The sequence below is a fragment of the Aphanomyces invadans genome, assembly GCF_000520115.1.
Source record: "Aphanomyces invadans strain NJM9701 unplaced genomic scaffold supercont1.2, whole genome shotgun sequence".
Taxonomy (NCBI): Eukaryota; Oomycota; class Saprolegniomycetes; order Saprolegniales; family Verrucalvaceae; genus Aphanomyces; species Aphanomyces invadans.
Window position 1 is genome coordinate 2,351,204 of NW_008580147.1, and position 21,796 is coordinate 2,372,999.

The following is a 21,796-nucleotide window of genomic DNA, read 5'->3' on the forward strand; positions in this document are numbered from 1 at the left end:
TCGATCGGTGGTTGTGGGATGAAACCGCTGCATGCCACATTGAGCAATTGGTGGAAATCGTCATGCTCGGGTGGCGCTGGATTCTATCGATCTGCGACTGCTGCACCGTTGGGGACGAGAAAGACGGTAGGTACGTGCGGCGGTGCGGCCACCTGTCGTAACATCGCTGGTCTTGGTAGGCGCTTCCCGTACCGCCACGACCGCCAATGACGATTGGAGCGACGACGACGACGACGAAGACGTGACGTTCACGGCCACGGCCGCCCCAGGCATTTTTGCGTTTACGACGGGGAATGTGAAGGAATTAACGCCATTATAAAGGGTCCTGGGCATGACCGCGCTTGCATTTGAAATGGCTTCACACCACGCTACGTCGACCGCGGCGGCCATTCAGCAAAGTTGTTGCGCCCGTCTTAACGATGGACATCGATCGTGTAACCGTTGGCGAATCTAAAAATAGCCGCATTTGGCAGTCGAGAATGTGGCGGGGGCGATGGTTGCATGGCGTCGTGGCCGCCGCGTGGCTCGTGATGGCCGTGGCTGCGCAGAAGGACGCGACGACGTTTTACGTGATCGGGCCGTCGGCAAACCAGACAGAAACCACACGAAGCGTACGTGTTGACACGATTAGTCCGTGTTACCGTCCATGGCTAGCTCCACGCGCTATTCGCACATGAAGTGGCCGCGTTTACGTTGACGATGGAGCCATATGCCTTGTCTGGACAGAACAACGTACGGCCACCATGTAACGATACGACTGCCTCACCATGTACCTGGATGATGCAGAATACACAATGGGTGATTCCAACGAGCGAACTCACCACAACGTTGAATGAATCGGCGCCCAGATACACCAGCTATGAAGTGATGTCGGACGATACTGATCCAGCCTCGCTGTTGGCCCAGGTTTCTTGCGACAACCATCAGTGGAAGCAATGCCATACCGATGATCTTGCTGTAGGTTGTCGTGCTGGATGAGTCCCAGCTCTTTCTATCCAGTACGAACCTTATGCTGCAGTCGGCGTTCTAACACTGCGTGTCCCAGTAAGCAATTGCACCAACGGGACTTCCTTGTGCGACTCGATCGCGCCACGTCAAACCGAGCAGATGATCTGGTACGCATCCAGGGTGAGGAGCGTGTTCAGAGGCACGCTTCAGGCTGAACGAGACGTTGTCCAAGAACCAAGCCCCGTGGCTCTTTGTCGTGGGACAGTTTCCACTCTGTTACCGCGATCGAAAAGGCCATTACCAGAACTTGCACGCCATTCTCGTGCCACTTTTCACCGCGTTCCAAGTCGACGCGTACTTTGGCATGAACGACTTGGTGTCCCAAGTCGTCCGACTCCACGTGGACACCAGCAACGACTTCGTGTCGTACACGTACGGAGCGGCGTCAATCATGCCCTACATGGACATGCTGAGCTCGGTACGCCACCACGATGAGGCCACCAACACCAATCAACTGACGCACTCTGTGCAGTGCGAATCGTCCTTTCGAGTGCCCGCTGGAAACACAACGATCACGAAGCATGCAGTGTCGAGAAATAGCATGGAGGTCACGATGTACGACAGTCAAGGCGGGGTGATCTTCCGAACAGGTCAAACACGTCTGAGAAAGAAATTTGAAGTCAAGGGCTCCGTCGGCCCCGCCGAGTGCGTACCTATCGCATAGACCTGACCAAGGCCACCCTATGTCATGAACGTTGTGATTATTAGGTACATTCCATGGCTTACGGGGGCGGCTGTGGTCCTGACGATCGGTGTCGCCGTCCTGTACGGGCTGAAGTTCAAAGGGAAGCGCATCGATTATCGATACAACCCATGCTTCAAACGCCAAGTCGCACGGGTAAAGGGAGATGACGGTACGATCTTGTGAACAACATGTGCACTCCAACTAACCGCGACGCAATAGACGGCAGCTCCATCGGGAGCCATAGCAACAATGAGTTACCGACAGATGCCGATGCAGAAGACGAGGACGAGTTCGAGATGGAATTCTCAAGCGACGATGACGAGTCGGACGTCGTGTCGCGGGCGGGCGCGACGTTGTAAGATCGTCAATGCAACATGAGATGTACAAATCCGGATTTCGTATCCGGATAACCACGTTGTTCCCGCGTGATTGAAAGGGTTGCCCGATTGGGTAGCCAATCGGAGACGAGGATGGACATTATTTTCCATGCGATTAAATTTCAATACTTTATCCAAGCTATTGTTTTGAAGTTTCAACATGGCGGATTTGAAATGCCCTCCCGCCATCTTGTACAATTCCACACCGAGGGCGCCGCAAGAGTCGCCATGTCGTTCTTCACGCCGCCGCTCAAGCAGGTACTGACGAATGGTATGGGATTTGGATGCCAGTGCATGTGTAGAAATCGGCTGAATTGCTTGGACAAAATGCGATCGCGTTTACGTTGAGTCAAGGCAAGAAGAAGCGATCGGCGAAGCAACTTAACATGACCGACGATGAAGTCGACGATGTCACGTCTGAAAACAATCCGAAGGCGTTTAACGCGATTCATTCACTTGCTCACATTCAAGAAGACAGCTCAAGTGGGAGCGACAGCGAATGCGAGGTCTTCTTCGAATCCAAGCCACCCAAAGCGGAAGCAGTTCCAGAACAAACCTCCAACAGTTTTGCATTGGACTTTCAGGTATCGTCATCTCACAAGTGCCGCAATATTCAAAGAGCATCATGTAGGTATCTTCGGTGGCTATCGATCGAGCGGGACGTTTCGTGGTGGCAGGGTTCAATAATGGCACCATCCGACTGTACCCGCTGCGTGGTTCTGCCGCCCCCGTCGTTATAGGGTCGCTCGAGACGGAGGACACGGCGTCTCTCGATGAGAACAAACTCGTGTTCCGAAAGGGTGTTGTTTTGGAACACATTTCAGCGCGAGGCATGTACACTCAACTTCGGGTGAATGTGGTCATTCCTGGTACTGTTCATCGCTTCAAATTCCATCGTATCAACGTGCCATTTCAGATGACGGGCGCTTCATCTTTGCCGGCGTGTATCGCGGGTCCACGGAAATCCTCGTGATTGAAATCGAATCGATCCGACTGCCGACCGACGCCGTCGGCGTCCCGACAGCCGAAGTCAACACTCACTCGTATAGCGACGCGAAACTTCGTGTATGTCGATCGCAAGCACGTTTCGCTCTGTATCGAGAGTTCTCATCCGTCCTTGTTTATATCGCGTAGGGATTCGGGGCTGTCCGGGCCATGCCAGGAAGCAACTCGTCCACTGTGTACGTTGGCCACTACGGCGATTTCTTGGCGGACTTAAGGACCTTGGCCATGCAGCACGACGGAATATCAAGTGTTGTGCGGCCTCGGCATCAAGAACTTGCACTTGTGGCGATTTTACTGGGATCCTATGAGTGACGACGAAGAGTCCAAGTGGACGTGGCAATGCATTTTTGATCGTCAAACGAACGGTGGGTGTCGACGACGTACCCGTCGTGTCCATGGTACTGAAGAAGATCTTTCACGTAGGTATTTCGCTCGAGTATTTGGCTTTTGGGTCGGCACCGAACCAGATCATTTCCAAGTCGGAGCATCAAACAGTTCGCGTGTGGACTATCGACGAGACGTCGGACGCCATGACATTTGATTTCAACGATATCAAGCAGACGCAGGTAGCCCCTCTAGTGTGCGCATACCAACGGGTGAAATTTACTGCTACAGGACACGGTGCAAGTGTGTGGCGAGTATGCGTTTGGTGGCCAAGAGCGGTTGGCCTTGGTGAATCTCGACTCCGCCCAACGAATTGAATTGGTACAGCAATGGCATTGTTGTGGTCCATGAAGCTTGATGGTATGTTGGTTCAACATTGTAGGACCTTCCGTCGTCCGTCGTCCCAACAGCACGGCCCACCCTGAACAACCGAAAACGTCAGCTGCGCACGGTCACCCTCTTGGCTGGGATTCCCCACGGAATCACTCTCGGCGTGTGCTCGGATGGAAGTGTGTTCGCGCACGACATGGCGAGTGAAACTGGTCTTGGTATCCATTCCCCGCCAGCTCCTGTGACTGGCTACGACGCGTTCTACCAAGATCAAGGTGACAAATCGTGGCCATCATGTGGTGTGCCTGGCTAATGAGTTGATTTTTTTGACATAGCGTCCCTCTTGAGCTTGCTGCCATGCAACGGAGATGACAGCAGTAGCGAGAAGGAATGGATGGTTGTTATGGCCAACTCGACCCAACTGCAAGTGCTCTCACTCAACGAATTCCTCCACTTGCCGCCCACTACCAAAGTCGTGACCCGTCCACTACCTTATAAGCAAACTCGAAAACCCACCAAGAAGAGGTCAGCAGTGGTCGCAGAGCCTATCACGCTGAAACGCAGCTTGGACTATCAAGTTGAGATGAAAAAGACAAAAAAGTCGTCGTTGAAGAACAAACAGGGAACGTCGTTCACTCCCCAGTGGAGTTACGACGTTGACACGTCCACGACGTCGCTGGTGCCGTCCAAAAAACGCAAGGAGATGCCGTCGCTCGTCGTATGTACTCCCAAGAAGCGCAAAGACACTGTCGAAGTTGTCGTGGAAAAAGCTAATTGCAAGTCGACTCTCGATCCGGTCGTGGTAAAAGCTCCTTCCGTTGTGCAAGTCACCCTTCCAGGTCACACTGACCAAGTCCAAGCAGAATCCCCCATGTCGCCAGAGAAAAATCCTCGATGTGCATCTGTCGAGTCAATCGTTGTCGACACCAATTTGTATCGGACGCCCGAACCAAAAAAGGTCAATGTCCGAGAAGTATTGTCCCCAGTCGTGTCAATATCGCCGTCGTCGTCCCCTTGCACGACTCACACACCCCAGCAACCGTCAAGTCCGCCTGCGAAGGAATGGTCGCCGTTTGTCATTCCCAAAAAGACCAAAGCCCCCGCGTTTGTGCTTGATGTGCCGCCGCCGGTCATTTCCGTGACTCAACCATGTCCAACCCAACCGCAAGTAGAGGAGGCTATTGCTGTTTCGACAATCGCCTCTGGTACACCTGCAGCAGAAGTCGAATCAGCTCAAGAGCGAACAAATGCTTGTGATGAGACCCCTTGCATGGTATCCAAGGTGCCCCGAAAGTTGGATATCAACGAAGCCGACTTTTTGTCTGCTAAAGAGCCATCGGACTTTCACGATGGAACAGCAACACTGAACAAGTTCGGTGGTGGTCATGGTCTTGCTTTGCTAATGCAAGTGAGCTGTCTGCAAGTGGACGAGATCGAGGCGATGGACCCAGTGCATCGTGAGTCGCCATGTCGCGCATCCTCGCTTGAACATCCATCCATTTTGTAGGGTTGACAGATCCAGATATAGCCCAAGCAACATCTGACCGGTTCCAAGCCGAGCGAACCGCCCTTTTGACCAAATTCCAACGGGCGCATCACGACCTCATTCGACGTGTTTGCACTCAACTGCATCACCAGCAGTCCGCGGTGGATCGAATGGACCCTGTCACGGTTCGTCAACAGTTCCGTGTTGAAGTCCGCGACTTGATCGGACTGCAACAACTTGAAGCAGACGCGTTATGTGCGTCGCAGTTCATGCAGTGGACCGTGCTAGGGCTTGGCGGGTTTGATATGCCTCGCCTCGTCCCAATGTTTCCTGCCCCACGGCTCTTTGGGTAGTCTCTACGAGAGCTTGCGCAAACACGCTCCAGCGCGCTTTTTGCTGTGTAAATTAACGAGAGGCCCACCGGTCCAACACCAAAAGGCACGACTTCATCAAGTTGGTCTCTATCGTTATTGCGTGTAAAACCCGTTGTAATCCAACCGGGTGCATAAGTTGGACAAATGCGAGTTGTACTAGAACAATCTCATGTCATGTCAACCATGAGCGAAGAACAACTTTGTACCTGCAAGTGTGAGCGGTGGAGTAGCTGCTGCATGAACTCGGCCAGCAATGTGTCGAATTGGACTTCGAGTTCAGCCGTCATTCGCACAAACGGGGACAACTCGCCCGTCAGTGCCTGCCTCACGTCATCCGACAAATCCTTGAGACGAGCGCGGCGCAAGTCGACACCCGAGTTTCGTCGAGGCGCTGCTGCCGACAACGTTCGACGCGTCTTGAGTTTCTGCGACGGGTTCAACATCGCATCTGCTTCATCACGTGCTTTCTTGTCAGCGCGGCGATCACGTTCGGCTTCGCGTTCGTTCCGAATCGCTTCTTCGTCCAGTCGATATGGCTTGGTGAACCGGTCAATGCCGTTGGCAAACGTCAGGCACACCGTCATGAGTTTGGTGAGGACGCGGAGAAGGTCTGGGTCCGTCAGCAAGCATTCCTTCAAACACTGGTCGAGGAAGTCGCGGTGACAATTGAGGATGTCGTCAACGGTTGTGATTTCCGTCATCAATTGGTTCTCGAGCGCGTGCCATCGTGGAGAAATTACTTCAAACATCATGTAGTAGACGAAATTCTGCTGAAAATGCAGCATGCGTTGACGAAGGCAATACGACGTCATCAAGGCCGACCGCAGCGCCAGCTCCTTGGTTGACTGATGATTGCGCCACGCATCACAAAGCCGTCGCTCGACGTGTTTGCAAAAAAACAAGTGTCGGAAGATCATCTGGTACTTGTTCAGGGCGCCAGATGAAATGACGAGCGACAACGGCCAGGACACTTTATAGTCCAATGTCAAGGCATCGATCGCCTTGTACCCTTAAAAACACTTTATACAACAAGCATTTCCAATACACAAAACAATCGCATTTCTCACCTGGGTCGTTGAGAGACGACGCGATCGACGTCGAGAGCGGGGCACGACCAACTTTTTGAGACCGTTCGTGAATCGCTTCCATTTGTGAAATGAGGTCGTGCGGGGACAGCAGGCACACAAGATCATCCTTGTACGGATCCGAACTGCACGTGGAACTCTGGAGGGACAAGTGCAGAAGCGACTCCAATCGGGACGCGAGGAGCTTGTCGGCGCGCAGATTCAACTCGGTTTCGGCCAAGTCCATAAAGTCGACGAAAAAGTCGCCTTGGTCCATCAAGAAGTAATGTTTGATGGACCGCAATCGCTTCATCAAGTCCTGTTCATTCCGGAGCATATCGACCAGAATTCGACTTGCAAACCCGTGGGCATTCTCAATCAGTTCGTCGTATCTACAAAGCAAGTTTATTGACGCACGAGAGGTGGACGGCCATCTTACTTGCGCACACTTTCGGCATGCGTGATTGCAGCTGCAAACGGGCAATTCACGTGCCGACCACACGTCCTCAGCACGTTCAAGTATTTGCCAGTAGTCAAAATCTTGTATGAAAACCGCGTGAGAAACAGCGGGACGTGGGCGTCTCGCAATGTGTACCGCTGCTCCCAGTATTTGGACCAAGGGTCCTCGCCGAGTTCTTCTTTCACGAGCGTATCGTCCGACGCGACCATAAATTCGTCGTACGGGTCGTGGAGGTCGCCGCAGTAGATCCATAACTCGAGCATCTTCAAATACGGCACCGACGCTTTCTCCAGAAGGAAGTGCAACACAGATGTGGCTTTGGCATCGCCAGATGTCGGCAATTGTGCGATGACGGTGAGGAGCGCACCGCCGTGATGGCCCAGACACGACCGGACCAACGTGCTAAGGAATTCCATCGCACGCATGCTGGGCTGGATGTAAAACCACACTTTTGACAAGGTCAAGCCGCCTTGCAGCGCCAAATGCTCGAGTTGCGCCACCACGACTGTGTACTCCCGGATGAGCACCTTCAGAGCTGCACAAAAGGCATGGCACACTTGACCGTACTCGTATCGCGTGTGGGTCTCAACGTAATGTGTGACGTGGATATAGAACTCGCCCAGCAGCACAATCTTTCGCGCCAACGACGCCAGAGACGGGTCGGTCAACGCAGGATCGACAACAAAGTGCAGGTGCTCGTACATTTCAACCGACAAATCCCTGTACACGCGGGTCGGCAGTTGAATGTTGTAGTGGGCGACGGCTGGCCGCTTGATGTCTTGCTTCTTGATGTATTGGCCTTCGATCCCGAGCAAAACGTACAAAATGTCGTCGACCAACGACCGTTCCTGCACCGACAACGGCAGTTGCTGCAACGACTGGACCGGTTCCGCGACGTCGTCGGTCGGCTCCAGGACAAACGCACCGGTCAAGAAGGCGCGGTCACGATTCCAAGGCGGGTTGTAAGGAATACTGGCCTTTGTAATCTCCCATTCAAACGTGGTCGAGTGCTCGTTCCCGATTTCTCGGAGCCCCACGACGCCTTTGTCCGCACACAATAAATACGACCCCGCGTACGCTTTTAGACACACGCGGTCCCCAGACTGCAGCGTCCGCTGTGCATTCCGCACGGCCGGCGCCAGCGTCGCCAGTGACTCGTCCAGGCCTCCAGATGTGTCTCCAAAGTGCGACAGGTGACTGTGCTTAAAGTCGTCCCGCTCGCCAAGTCGCCACTTTTCCGCGTTCGACATGATGGGACCCTTTTTGGTCGTAACACCCCGAGACCCATCCACGGACAGGAATCGACCCTTGGATGCCCCTGAGATGCAGTAGATCGCGACTGTGTCGGAGTACTTGACGCGTCCTTCGTCGCTGCGCAGTGTGACGTTCACGAGGACAAAGATTTCATCAGGGTCAAACCCGCTGCCGCTTGCGTCCACTGTGGACATGTGTTGGCCGGTCCCAGAGTTGACGGTTGTCCGACAACGCAAGCAATGGATGTTGCCGGCGCGAATGCGAATCCGAGTCGACAAGTACATAATGTCCCCGCCGTTTCCGTTTTCCCCCGTACCCAAACGTAGCACGTGCGTCGGGTGGTTGGACGATGCGATGCTAACTTGGGTTGTCGTGAATGTTGTCGTGCGCTGCTTTATGAACGAGCTGGAACTGCTGCTCATATTCAGTGAAGCCGGGGGGGTGTATGTCGTTCGTGCAGGAGGGTTCTCAAAGTGTGTCGAGTTCTTGGATGATCCGATGGAAAGTTGACTCACTGCATCCAACGTACTAAGCAGGGCGGAATTTGGACTCAATGGCTCGTCGGGTCGAATGGTGGAGGGCATTAATTCTGCCGATGGGTAGAACGTTTCCTGGCTACGCCCTTGCGCCACCACCGTATCAAGCGTCAATCGACTGCTCGGTGTCAACGGATCAATAAGGCCGTACTTGGATGAAACGGACCGGAATGGAGTAGTGTTGAACTGGGCAGCCGATGGCGACGTATCCGTTGTGTTGTACACAGAAGCAACACGTTGCTCGCTTGGTGCAGGTGGTGGAGTCTTGAAGTGCGAGCTGCGAATAATTGTTGATCTCACGTCGGTAGCGGATTGAGTTCGCAAGGGGGTCTGAAACGGAGCGTCAGGTGCAGGTACGGGGGCACCTGTCGCCGTCATCGCCGATTGAGACTCCGCATTGCTGTTGCTACTGCTGTTTCTTGCCGCAGTAGCAGCCGTAAATCGCCTAGGGGGAAGTTGTGACACGTTCAGGTTGATTCTGGGCTTCAGCTTTGGCTTCGGCGCCGCCGGTTCTTGCGGATCCATCGCGGTGCAACGAGTCCGGCCCGTCCGTCTCGCAGTCTGGCGCTGCGAGACTATAAAACTCGGAATTCGTTATCCGGAGAGTATTCGGATAACACTTTGGCCCTGAAAATGGCGCCAGGTTTCAAAAAGTACCGAGGAGAACGGGGCAATGATCGTCCTTCCTCATCATCACATGGATGAAGGTGCGCGAACAAAGATGTTTGGATGGGAACCTTTCATGTCCAGCCTGCGCCTTCCTCATATTTATCCCAGCAAGACAAGCAACCTGTTGGGACGGCTTCCATGGTTGAAGGAGCGATGCTACAGGTTGGAGTGTGAAGGTATGACCTCTCGGCGATCGACCGACGCAATGGGATGAAAGTGCATGACACAAGCAAGCAGTTGACCACAATACACTTCAATTTCGTTTGGCTCGACTAGCTCATTCACCTGAACACAGTGAACGACGTGTCGACGTGCGTTGCTCCATGGAGAATGCCAACGTTTTTGCTACTTTGCCCCAAAGCACTGCCAAAAGGCATTCTCATACAGCGCGCGATCGTGTTGGCTGGCTCGTGCGCTCAACGACGCGAACGGATTTGCTTCGATGGTCCAGTGCCACTGGATGGGCACTTCGATGTCAGCGATGGCATCGCTGTCGTCGATGGCTTCGCATTCATTGTACGACGTGATCAATATTGGTGCAAGGGGATTTTCTCGCATCATGAGCTGGAACGTCGGGAGCCATTCGTCATATCCCCACACGCCAGCATTGAAGCAGAATACGACCGCCGGTGAAGTGTACGCGGCGCTCCGGAGGTACTCGTCCCATAGCTCCGTGGCATACTGGAGGTATACGTTCTTCCCATTCAGTCGAGCGATTCGCTCGTTCCTTCCATGGAGTTTACGCGCGACATTCGGACCGACAAACACCAACATAAGGTCGTCCCACGCATTCGCCTCCTGTGCTTCGAACGCTGACAGGAGTTGGTCAAATACTCGTAATGTTTCGGACACTTCATTGCCCTCACGGAAATCCGCCCCAACAATGTGCAACACGAGCTGAGTGCGGGCTTCAGGTTCGTCGGGAAGGCCGTGCTTCCGTTTGTACAGCGGGGGTGTCGGGTGCAGTAGGTGAAGGCGCTCGAGAGCCCTCAAGATTGTGAACGCGCGAGAATGGACGTTAGTCCAATCGTCATACGAAGTGGAATGTGCGACTGGTGCCTCCGCCCAGTTCTTTGGCGGCCGCGTCCACGTCGAGGGAGATGCCATATCGTCGTGCTCCAGTGCTGTGTTGGTGCGATTGCAACGTTTCACACCAAATGCAGTTGAAATTTTCAGCAAAAAATTCCAAAGTTTTAGTAAAATGCGAAATGTTGGAGAGTTGGTCCATTTTCTTGTCGAGGAGATTGCGATGCTGAGTAGCAAACTGCCGACGCCGAAGGTGGTCGTGGAATGGTGTCCCAATGACAGCGGTATATTCGCTGTGGGGTCTGATGCGCTTACCCTGTTCGAATGCCAGTCTGATCGTGATGTGCCGTCGTCGATTCCATCAACACCTGGCTTGGGAGTTCGGCCGTCACTGGGGCCGTCGTCTCCGCGCAGAACAACCCAGCGCCGAAGCAAGAACTACTTTCGTTCGCTCCAGACGGACGCTGAGGTGACCCAAGTACGAAGCATGCAATGGTGTCCACTTCCAAAGCAATTGATTGCTGCAGGAGTTGGGACTGGCAAGGTCGTCCTGTCAGATTTCACACAACCTGTCGTGGAATTGCTACCTCCTCGAACATCAAGCAGTTTGAGCAACATTTCTGGGAAGGCGCCACGACCGTCGATGCATGGAACTATCGGATGCAACACTGTGGCGTGGAACCAACAGAATCCCCAACTTATCGCCGCCGGATTTGAAAAAGTCCGCGCCGACTGTTGCGCATTCGTGTGGGACCTGACCACCCAAGCGTCGATTTCTTCGGTAGCTTCCACTCCCTTCGATGCGCTAGACTCGTCAAAGTCCAGCTCGTACCGCGGTACCGGACTGCTTCTTCTCGGGACCACCGTGATCGCGCTTGTCACGACGTAGGCCACGGCTTTTCGTCGCCGCAACAGCGACCAACTCTAACCAACGAACTTGCCAACTCCGAAGCGGTTGTCGCCTTGGACTGGCTTCCATCTGAACCGTCGTGCTTGGCGACAGGCACTGGTTTTCGATGGTACGTTATGTGTTGCCATTGTCCGTCCACAAGCGACGACGTCTAGGCTTCGTATCTACGACGTGCGCGCCAAGACTCGATTCATGGAGTTTAGTGCCCACACAAAAGGTGCGAAGATCGCGTTAATGCGTGCTTGCAATACGTGACCTCACCATGGATCAGGTGTGTTCGGCGTCGTATTTGACGTGCACCGGCCGCACCTTCTTGCCACATACAGTGACGACCCAAAGGAGCCCATCAAAGTGTGGGATATTCGATCGATCCAAGGCGCTCGGCATGACAACGAGCCAGTCGTAACGATTCCTGTGTCAAAGGTCGTGTCACAAATTGCTTGGTCCCCGACCCAAGCAGGAATTTTGGCATCGACAGCGCTCGACGACCGGGCGATTTCCCTGTGGGACATTGAGCACCAAATCCAGCTCATGTCGTCGGCCACATCCGTCATCAGTAAACCATTCAAGCGCCGGTCGACGCAGGAACCCGTGTTTGCATTTTCGTGGCAGGCGTCCAACACGTCGAACGAAGATCAAGCACAAACGATGGGGGATTCGAACCAAATGCTCCTGGCGATTGTGGGAGGCAAGGTCGAGACGTTGTCGATCCATGACACGATGCCGCTCGCGCTGTCGTCGCAACACGTGCTTGGATTTGCATGTGGAACGCTGTTGTACGCCGACCCGGTCGAGGTAACGCTGCCGTCCTCGTTGGTGCTGACGCTCATTCGTCCATTTGGTTGTCGACAGAATCCCGACGACATTGCCATGACCATGATGCGCAGGGTCCGCGCGGGGTACTCGATGAATGTCCTCACGTCGCTGCAGCTATTCACGCAGGACGACCCGACCACGAGGGACATGCGGTTTGTATGGCAGTGGGTTGACCAAGTCGAGTCGCTGCGCCGTCTCTCGGTGGCCCAAACCGACGTTCCCACTCATGAATGTAGAGGTACGACTGTCTCAATTCGTAGTGACAGAATCATCGTAGAAATAGGTAGCATGGGGATTCAGCAACGCGCGCCACTACGAGAGTGGCCCGTCAATCCTCAAGCCCTCGTAACCTCTGGCGTTCAGCACTTGCTTGGCCTCACCCAGGTCCCGTCGACGACAGTGCCTTATGAGACATCGCTACGGGACCCGGTGCTAGGATGCCTCGTTTACGATAGCACGGGGCGTCGCACGGCTCTTCTTGCATGTCAGTGGGACCCTGATGGCAGCACGTCGATGCTGCATTTCAACAGCATTCCGCGACCCGCCTCAATCAAATTTGGTCTGAACCAATTGTATGACGACGGGGAATCGAATGCGGGCAACTTGAATGCTGCCCCTATACCCCATCCACATCACGCCGCCATGCCAACGTTGCACACTCTAATCACTCAATGTGAAGCCGCTTTCGATTTTGACCGTGCGGCGGCACTCGCGGTGTTTCATGGAGATATCCAAGCAGCCGTGGCAGTCCTCCAGCGTGGTGCCGAGTGCCCGACCCCGTCCCCGACTCGCGACGTTCGCCAACTGGTGGCGATGGCCGTAGCTGGGTACTCCATCGGCACCACCGCTCATAACCCTCTGTGGAGCTCCATGTGCCATCAGTTGCTGCGACGGCCTGAAATCCAAAATCCCGGCACGCCGCGATACTTGCACGCGCTGTGCTCGTTTCTTGTCGCTGCAAAGGAACTCAGCACAGCCACTCAAGCATCGTCCATGGGAACACGGTCTTCCCGAACCAGCCTCTCGAATGCCTCGCTCGCCTATCGTCGACCATCCACTGTGCAGTCGTCTCCCGAAGACCCGCCTCTCTTCACGTCCATTTTGCACGACGAAACCCTTCTTTTGTCGGATCGAACCGCGTTTGCCTGTCGGTACCTGCCTCTGGACGCCCTCACACGTTTCATCGACATTTGCGTCGAGACGTGCACGCGCCAAGGCAACTTGCAAGGGCTCTTGCTTGTTGGGCTTGAACCGACGATTTTGCAAGAGTACTTGGATCGAACAGGCGACATCCAGACCGTAGCGCTGCTTGTCGCCCGCGTGTCGGCCATGCCAGAGGACACTGCCGCGGTGTATGCGAAATGGATTGGCATGTACCGCGATTTGCTCAACCAGTGGCAGCTGTTTCACCAGCGCGCACTCTTTGACGTTGGGCGAACCCAACTGGAAGACCAGCTCAAGGGATTTCGCGACGTTGCTCTTAGCCTTGGACACGCAATGGCGACGCCCACCGCACCCAACGAGACTCGTGCAGCGCCACCGCCACCTCCCCATCTTTACGTGCGATGTAATTTTTGTGGGTCGCCGTTGACGCTGTCCAGCTTGGTGCGGGTTGGAGCTGGCGACTGGCTACTCAAAGCAAAACAGAAGCTCAACAACTGCTCGAGCTGCAAGCGGCCGCTGCCCCAATGCGCTCTGTGCTTGCTCCCATTTGGCACACTCAACCCGTACTTGGAGCTCGCGATGCGCAAAGGCCAAGACAAGAAATCTCTTGAACACGATGCTACGACGACGTCGCCAGCGACCGCAGATAATCTCGCGGACTTGTCGAGCATTCCGTTCGTCGAGTGGTTTACGTGGTGCCAAACTTGCCGACATGGTGTGCACACCGAGTGCCAACCCAGATGCAGGTTTGACGAAAACTATTTTAGGGGGACACGCCCATCACATGGCGGATTGGTTTGCCACGCATGAAGTGTGTCCTGTGTCTGACTGCGACTGCACATGCAAACGCTTGGATGTCAACAGCATCGGACGGTCAACGGCGCTGCCCGCACCAGACAAGCCAACCCCCGACACGGGTATCATCTATCTGTCGACTGAATTCGTCGTTCGTTTCCCCAACCTGAATATTGGTTGACACACTCTCCGTAGCGACGGTGACGTCTCCAGTCCTGGCGAGTGGGTCGCACCATGCACCCGACAGCCGATCGCCCACTGTGCAAGCACTCCAATCGACATTGTCGAGCTTCAATCCCCCAACCTTTTAGGCATTGTGTAGATGCCGCAACATACGGCAAATCGTCCTCTGTTTTTGTAACGCGACTAACATGACCCACGAGATGATAACGTACTCGTAGCATGTCTGTGGAAAGAGTGAGCCGAACCTCGCCAACCATTAAGACAACGTGACTTTTCACGCCCATCGCACTCTCGTGACATCCAGTGTGAACCAAGACACCCTGCAATGCATGTGATGTGGTTGCTGGGGTGTATTCATGGTGCAGATGCTCGAACTTACCATTTCGTTGACTTTGTCATCAAATCTTTTCGTTCTCGCTGTGTCGGTCGAATCTTTGGGGCTCGTTGAACAAAACGCGAAGTGTGAGTGTTTTGGTGGCCAAGCTTACTCCCACAATTTCAGTCTGATGTAGCACCCATTGCCACTGCTCCTGTCTCCATGCGCTTTTTCTACTCCGCCACGCAGGTCGCGCCTGCTCATCGACCGCTAATCGCCGGCAACTTCAGGTCGCCCCAAAAACACGCATATGATGTATTGCCCAATCAAAGACCAGTAATTCAAAGATATCGGTTACGAGCCAATCAAAGTGCTTGACGTCACGGTCAGCGGATGACGCGTCGCGTTATCCGGATTCGTTGATGGCCTGAAATCCGTCAGTTTGGATTTCAACATTCGAATGGCTCCGCAAAGCGAACTCCGCCAACGTACTGCTGGCGCAGGCGCGACCGACGTCAAGGAAGCAAAGAAGTCGTTCACGTGGCAAGAAGTCGCCAAGCACAACCATGCTGGAAGTGCTTGGATGATCGTGCGCAATAAGGTATACGACGTCACGTCGTGGGTTGACAAGCATCCGGGAGGAGCGGAGATGGTGATTTTGCACTCGGGCCGTGAAGCGACGGACACGTTCGACTCGTACCATCCTTTCAGCGACAAGGCTGAAAAAGTGCTCGCCAAGTACGAAATTGGGACGTTGGTTGGACCTGCCGAATTCCCCGTGTACAAGCCGGACTCGGGATTCTACCGCGAGTGCCGCAAGCGTGTGGGTGAGTACTTCGAGAAAAACAACATCAACCCCCAAGCTGGTTTTGCTGGTTTCTGGCGTATGACTGTCGTGATGGCCGTGGCCGCTGCGTCGTACTACGGGATGCACTTCTCACCCGTACTTGCCGTTCGAGTCGTGTCTGCGGCGATTTTCGGCATCTGCCAGGCGCTTCCGCTCCTCCACGTCATGCATGACTCGTCGCATGCTGCGTTTACCAAGCAACCGTTTATCCGTGAGTTTGCTGGTCGTTTGTTTATGGACTGGTTCGCCGGTGCCAGTATGGTGTCGTGGCTGAACCAACACGTGGTTGGCCACCACATCTACACCAACGTGGCAGGTGCGGATCCCGATCTTCCCGTCAACTTTGACAGCGATGTCCGCCGCATTGTGTCGCGTCAGATGATGCACTCCATTTACCGATTCCAGCACTTGTACTTGCCGCCGTTGTATGGTCTGTTGGGGTTGAAGTTTCGAATCCAAGACTTCACCGACACGTTTGGCAGCCTCACGAACGGTCCCATCCGCGTCAATCCCCCGAGTACCATTCAATGGGTGCAACTCATCTTGTCCAAGTCGTTCTGGGTCTTCTACCGTGTGTACATTCCGTTGGTAGTGTTCCAAGTGCCGCTGGCGACGTTTGTTCCGCTCTTTTTGCTCGCCGAACTCTTCACAGGCTGGCACTTGGCCTTTAACTTTCAAGTGAGCCATGTCTCCACAGAATGCACCTACCCCAACGGCACCGATGTCAAATCTGTCTTGGATGACGAGTGGGCTGTGTCCCAAGTCAAGTCGTCACTCGACTACTCGCACGGGTCTTGGTTGACCACATTCATGGCCGGGGCCCTCAACTACCAAGTTGTGCACCACTTGTTCCCGTCTGTGTCCCAGTACCATTACCCTTCCATTGCGCCCATCATCATGCAAGTGTGCAAGGAGTACAACGTGCGCTACCCCATCTTGCCGACCTTTGCCGCCGCCTTTGGCGCGCACTTAGACCACCTCAAGGAAATGGGTCGCCAAGGCATCCCCGTGTCGGTGCACATGGGTTAACTGCGCACGACGTCGCGTTTTGTAATGAACGTTGGAATGCCAAACTTTAATTCGAGTAGCGCGACACAAAAATTGCCAGCATGAAATCGCTGAAAAGTTACAGGCGCCCGCCCCTCTTGTCGAAGCGATTGTTCCGCCTACAACTTCACCGAAGCACGCCTCACTTGGGTAGCACATGGACCATCGAAACGGAGGTGGACTTGTGCTAGGCGCGAATGGTTTGACAGCTCATTGCGCTGCGCCACAGTTCGTCATGTGTGCAGATTGGGTTCGTTAATGCGCAGTTCAGAACCCTCACAGAGTTCATGTTTTACCGTGCGAATACCAAAGTCCAATGGCGAACTTGAAGAAAAGCCGTGTGGTGCTCGACGATCTGGTCGAACGAGTCGTCGCAAGGATTCCCGTTGCCATGGGTTGCATGAATTCGGCAGTGGGCAAACTGGAATGGAGAGCAGTGGAAGAGCTCCATGTTAACACAAATTCGACCAACCAACTATTAGATAGTCTGGTAGGCGCTGCGGAGAGGTTTGGTTTCGACAGTGTCGCCGCGGATGTGGTCCACGTTGCGGGCCGTGTGGTTGAATTGAACATACGCGCCGAGGAGGAACAAGGCCACCGTGCCAGCCAAGTAACCCCACCACGACGAAGGCACGGCCCCAATGAACGACGATGTCGCCCTGACATCAGTTAACTGCTGGACCGTAGGGTAGCCGCCGATGAAGTGGCCCAAAGCACCGACAAAGATGGTCGCACCGCCAAATGCCGTAGCAATCACAAGCGCAGGCTTTTCCAAATAAATGGCTGCCAAACCGCCCAAGAGTGACCCAACAACCAAAAAACCGTAGTGATAGTACACGTGGTTGGCACCACCAACGCTGGCAAACACCGACGTGACGAGCAAGAAGGCAGCGGCACCGCCGGCAACGGCACCGACAGCAAAGATGCCAACGTCGTAAAAATACACTACCAAGATGGCTGCAATGAGCCCACCAATGAAGAAACCCACCAAGGCAGGGCTTTCATTGGCAAATGCTTGAAGCAAGACATCGTACGAGAAGACGGCGCCCAAGAAGAACGACGCGATGAAGAGCACGGGATAGATCAGCTTGTAGCCAGCAAATGTCACGGCCAAAGTGGCCAATATGGCGACCGCGGCAATGATGTTTTTCAACCAGCGGGCGGTCGCAGAGTCGCCACCAGCCAACTCGTCGATGAGTTGATCACCAGTCTTGTTCAAGACTTCATCGACTTTGGAGGGTGGGATGGTAGTGCTGGCCGTTTGGGCCACTACGAATGCGACGCACATGAGCGCCATCGCCACATGCTTGGCAAAGTACGGGGAAGCAGCCATGACGACTTGATCGAGCAACTTGGCAACTGACTCGTGTGGAATGTCGGGTCGAGAAGGGAAGTGGCTAGACCAACATTCTAACGGCACCATCACATACAAACTTCAAGTATCTCAACTTGGGAAATACTTGGTGGAGCCGACGAAATTGGGCCGAATTCCCTTCACATCGTCTATACATGCCTCGGGTGTACAATTTTCGTTTCGTCAAATGATTCCAGGCACATCACTAGCACTATTTAAGCGAAAATCATTGACAAACTATTGAAGACGCATGCCACGGTGGGATATTTAATGTGCAAGGTCAACCTGTGGAGGACAAACCTGTAGCTTCTAATATTGTTGGCTGGCGCTCCTTTTGAACTTGATCTTGAGCAGCTGCACCACCACGATCATGCCGGTTGACATCCAAGTGCTGAGCGTAGCGTCGACAGAAATGTCACCGGCAATCATTGTGACCGACGAGAATCAAAGGTACCAATAGACATGGATGGACTGACACTCACGTAACTCAGGTATCTCTTTAATGCTGGCGAGGGGCTCCAGAGGTTGTGCATGGAACATCGCGTCCGGCTAGCTAAGCTCCACCACGTATGCTTGACTGAGATCGCGTCGTCCACTGTGGGTGGATTGCCTGGACTGATCTTGACTGTGTCTGACACGGGCAAGAAAGGCCTGAACGTGTTTGGACCTACTGGAACAAAGGCGTTTTTTCGCGCGACTCGCCACTTCTTGCACAGGTACCAAGTAATTTGGACCATGTTCATGGTCCGTGTTAGGCCTGCATTTGCTATGGAGGTCCAGGATCTGACCACTGCATCTCCCAAAGTTGTCCAGAACGAATCCATGGCCTTGCAGCCTGTGGTTGTCGACGACGCTGTTGATGAGGCAGCGCCTGCAACGACCAGTGGCAGCCCGACCCACAAACGTGCCAAGACGTCCACTGCCGCACCAATCAGTGTCAGCTACATCGTTGAGACGCCGACTCAGCGTGGAAAGTTCCTCATCCAAAAGGCCCTTGCGTTGGGGGTACCAAAAGGTTGGTGCGTCTGTCCATTTTTCAACCGCAAAGATAAATCCACAATCACAGGCCCGCTGTGCGGCAAGCTGCATCGCGGGGAGGACGTGGTAATCGATGTCAACGGAGCCTCTGTCACTGTCAAATCCATCGACTGTGTTTCGACGTCCAGTCCAGGTAAACCCTGCCCACAGGGTCCTGGCAATGCCATGCTAACTCAACCCAGGCGTAGCATTTGCAATTGTGGCATGCCCAACCATTGGCACGATTGCTTCTCTCACGCAAAAACAGCAATTTGCATCGTACACGTCTCGTTCGGTTCATCGGCTAGCTCAGTCGTTGGCACTAGGTACCAGCAACCCGGTGCCGTGGTGAAAATGTCATTGCTGGTGCACTTGGGCAATGCGCAAGTCCTCAAACACCCACAATACATTCAGTGGGTACAATCATTTGGGGCGCAAACCCAGCACATTTTGGTACGTTTTGACAGTTGAACACTGCATGTGACGTCGCTCAAACCAGGTCAACCACAAGGAGTGCCCTCAGTGGACGGTCTTTCGTGCCAGCGCTACCTTACAGACCCAACTGCATGACTTATTTCCGTCCAACTACGCAGCACCGCATCACGAAGTTGCCCCCATGGAGAGCATTTCCCTCGACTTCGGCGAGGCCATCGTTGGCGTATGCACTCTCTGATACGAGCTGCGACGACCAGCTCATGTATTTTTGCTCAACTCGTTAGCAACCTCTGCTGAAGTACACGCTTACCCCTGCAGCCAAGCAAGGCATCGATCGATCCGGCGTGATGCAGCCGTTGAACTTGCATGCGATCCAACTCGACGCGCAACAAATGTTGGCGGAGGCAAAGATTGATTTGAACGGAAGGGCTGTTCCTTCTCCCAACTCTGGTTGCTCTCGTTGACGGCAACCTTTTCACAACCTGAACTTGGAGTCGTTGGTGATGTAGAACTTGGACAAGGGCATGTGACTTTTCTGGGCACGGGATCGGCGATACCGTCCAAGTACCGCAACGTTACGTCCAACTTGATTGCAATCGGGTCGAGTTTCCTTTTATTGGACTCGGGGGAGGGTTGCTTTGGGCAGCTCTTTCGTTCTGTGGGTGGGGACAAGGCCAAGTTGACGCACTTGTTGGAGAATTTGCACGTGGTTTGGATTTCGCACAACCATGCGGACCACCACTTGGGTCTCGTCCGGCTCCTGTCGGAGAGAAGTCTGGCGGTACGGGTTGGATGGGAACGCTGCTATTGTCTTCATTTTGTCCGATGTAGCTGCCTCCTCTGGCCATCATTGGCCCGACTGCTGTGTTCTACTGGCTGGAGGATTACAGCAAAATCGACGCTTCGATTGTTGGCAAGTACATTTTTGAAAACAACACGGCATTCGACATCCGAAACCAGCACTCGCCCAAGGACCGTACGACCCGCTTGCCTGATGTCTCATGCGTTTGGAGCTCAAACCTTGTCACGTCGTTGTGTGTGTAGTCGATCCATTTGGCATTCACATGGCAACCATCCGGGGCATCTTGGCTACGCATTACGATATCGTCCAGTGTGCCCAGTGCACGGTTTTTGTTCACCATCTAACATGACGCTGTTGACTAGGTTTGATTGTATCCCGGTCAAGCACTGCTTCCAGTCGTTTGCTGTAGTGTTCACATGCTTGAATGGGTTCGTCCACCCGCCATTCCAAGCCATTCTCTTTCATGTGGTGGAGTCGTTTCTGTTCAGGTACAAGGTTGCGTTTTCAGGGGATTGCCGCCCCAGCCAACTCCTCGTCGAACACGCAAAGGACGCTGACGTGCTTATCCACGAGGCAACGTTCGAAGGTGCACTGGTTACAATTTGGTACGCTCCGTTGCGACTCAAGGTGCTTGTAGATGGCATGATGGGTGAAGCAAAGAAGAAAGACCACTCAACGACTGAAGAAGCGATAGACGTTGGTATCCGCGCCAACGCCAAGCATATCTTACTCACGCATTTCAGGTTGGATTTTGTTTGCCCCTCATTCACCTGATGCGCTGTGCAGTCAAAGGTACCCGAAGATGCCCCATTTAAGCGCAGACGCATTGGAACGAGTCATGACGGCACTCGATTTGATGTCGCTGCCTTTTCATGCGCTCCACGTTCCCAGCATGATGCGAGTACGCCTGCTCGAGACTTCGACAATGCATTTATCAACCTATAGGTTTGCCAAGCCTTAATGCCGATGGGAGGCGATGTCGTCGACGACGATGCATGACCTCCACACATACAGATTCTAGTGCACTTTAAGTCATCATCGCGACGGCTTCAATGCTTCCGTCATCCTAACGTTTGTGGCATTTTTCATTTCAGCCTTTCTGAACTCACACAACGACCACACGATCACATACTACAACATTCCATCACAATGCATTACAGTGCCATCAAGTCAACGCATTTCCACCAATCTGAATTACGTGCACGGCATCTTCAACTCGAGCGTTCCTGTGGTACGTTTTGGTGTTGCTGGACATGGCGAATTGGTACATGCCGATGTCTTGAGGTCGTGCGGGGGGAGGGCAGGTGGTGTGGAGAACGTGCACGGCACCTTCTACTCGAGCGTTCCTGCGTCATGTATATGCCCGTCCTCTCCCCCGCCACCTGGCATCTTTAGCCCGTGGCATTTTTAGCCCCTGGCATCAACACGTGTGGCATCGTCCGTTCGCTGCGA

General features: G+C 53.9%; 8 protein-coding genes across 12 annotated transcripts; 5 read left to right on the forward strand and 3 right to left on the reverse strand.

Moving 5' to 3' along the window:
• The first annotated feature begins 474 nt into the window (after positions 1–474).
• On the forward strand, positions 475–2,209 carry H310_01559 (hypothetical protein). Its single transcript, XM_008864692.1, has 9 exons — positions 475–611; positions 655–732; positions 787–906; positions 962–998; positions 1,046–1,115; positions 1,159–1,426; positions 1,481–1,653; positions 1,717–1,862; positions 1,913–2,209. The coding sequence occupies exons 1-9, from the start codon at positions 480–482 to the stop codon at positions 2,050–2,052; spliced, it is 1,164 nt and encodes a 387-aa protein (XP_008862914.1). The 5' UTR covers positions 475–479; the 3' UTR covers positions 2,053–2,209.
• Positions 2,210–2,276: 67 nt separating this feature from the next.
• On the forward strand, positions 2,277–5,831 carry H310_01560 (hypothetical protein). The gene is made up of 11 exons (XM_008864693.1): positions 2,277–2,328; positions 2,373–2,654; positions 2,702–2,939; positions 2,987–3,135; positions 3,205–3,251; positions 3,307–3,440; positions 3,499–3,641; positions 3,691–3,780; positions 3,842–4,064; positions 4,125–5,246; positions 5,297–5,831. Exons 1-11 carry the CDS (start codon positions 2,299–2,301, stop codon positions 5,626–5,628), a joined length of 2,790 nt encoding a protein of 929 aa, XP_008862915.1. The 5' UTR covers positions 2,277–2,298; the 3' UTR covers positions 5,629–5,831.
• On the reverse strand, positions 5,575–9,540 carry H310_01561 (hypothetical protein). The gene is made up of 4 exons (XM_008864694.1): positions 7,153–9,540; positions 6,717–7,105; positions 5,856–6,658; positions 5,575–5,805 (listed from the first exon to the last, which is right to left on the reverse strand). Exons 1-4 carry the CDS (start codon positions 9,486–9,488, stop codon positions 5,743–5,745), a joined length of 3,591 nt encoding a protein of 1,196 aa, XP_008862916.1. The 5' UTR covers positions 9,489–9,540; the 3' UTR covers positions 5,575–5,742.
• A 315-nt stretch (positions 9,541–9,855) lies between these two features.
• On the reverse strand, positions 9,856–10,789 carry H310_01562 (hypothetical protein). Its single transcript, XM_008864695.1, has one exon. The coding sequence runs from the start codon at positions 10,737–10,739 to the stop codon at positions 9,978–9,980; it is 762 nt and encodes a 253-aa protein (XP_008862917.1). The 5' UTR covers positions 10,740–10,789; the 3' UTR covers positions 9,856–9,977.
• Positions 10,790–10,868: 79 nt separating this feature from the next.
• H310_01563 (hypothetical protein) lies at positions 10,869–14,736 on the forward strand. Its single transcript, XM_008864696.1, has 8 exons — positions 10,869–11,494; positions 11,548–11,677; positions 11,724–11,785; positions 11,840–12,363; positions 12,421–12,622; positions 12,668–14,263; positions 14,316–14,465; positions 14,539–14,736. The coding sequence occupies exons 1-8, from the start codon at positions 10,882–10,884 to the stop codon at positions 14,652–14,654; spliced, it is 3,393 nt and encodes a 1,130-aa protein (XP_008862918.1). The 5' UTR covers positions 10,869–10,881; the 3' UTR covers positions 14,655–14,736.
• Positions 14,737–15,291: 555 nt separating this feature from the next.
• H310_01564 (hypothetical protein) lies at positions 15,292–18,116 on the forward strand. The gene has a single exon (XM_008864697.1). The coding sequence runs from the start codon at positions 15,303–15,305 to the stop codon at positions 16,716–16,718; it is 1,416 nt and encodes a 471-aa protein (XP_008862919.1). The 5' UTR covers positions 15,292–15,302; the 3' UTR covers positions 16,719–18,116.
• H310_01565 (hypothetical protein) lies at positions 16,721–18,116 on the reverse strand. Its single transcript, XM_008864698.1, has one exon. The coding sequence runs from the start codon at positions 18,067–18,069 to the stop codon at positions 17,215–17,217; it is 855 nt and encodes a 284-aa protein (XP_008862920.1). The 5' UTR covers positions 18,070–18,116; the 3' UTR covers positions 16,721–17,214.
• Positions 18,117–18,424: 308 nt separating this feature from the next.
• Positions 18,425–21,422, forward strand: H310_01566 (hypothetical protein). 5 transcript variants are annotated; one of them, XM_008864703.1, is made up of 16 exons: positions 18,425–18,540; positions 18,582–18,806; positions 18,846–19,105; positions 19,157–19,261; positions 19,311–19,386; positions 19,434–19,560; positions 19,607–19,765; positions 19,827–19,992; positions 20,052–20,323; positions 20,374–20,518; positions 20,587–20,653; positions 20,707–20,772; positions 20,833–20,930; positions 20,982–21,087; positions 21,131–21,245; positions 21,290–21,422. In XM_008864703.1, exons 1-16 carry the CDS (start codon positions 18,461–18,463, stop codon positions 21,341–21,343), a joined length of 2,121 nt encoding a protein of 706 aa, XP_008862925.1. In that variant the 5' UTR covers positions 18,425–18,460; the 3' UTR covers positions 21,344–21,422. The 5 variants fall into 5 exon arrangements, with proteins under 5 accessions (XP_008862925.1, XP_008862924.1, XP_008862922.1 ...); XM_008864702.1 differs by having other exon boundaries at positions 18,582–19,105; XM_008864700.1 differs by having other exon boundaries at positions 18,582–19,105; positions 20,982–21,044.
• Positions 21,423–21,796: the final 374 nt, after the last annotated feature.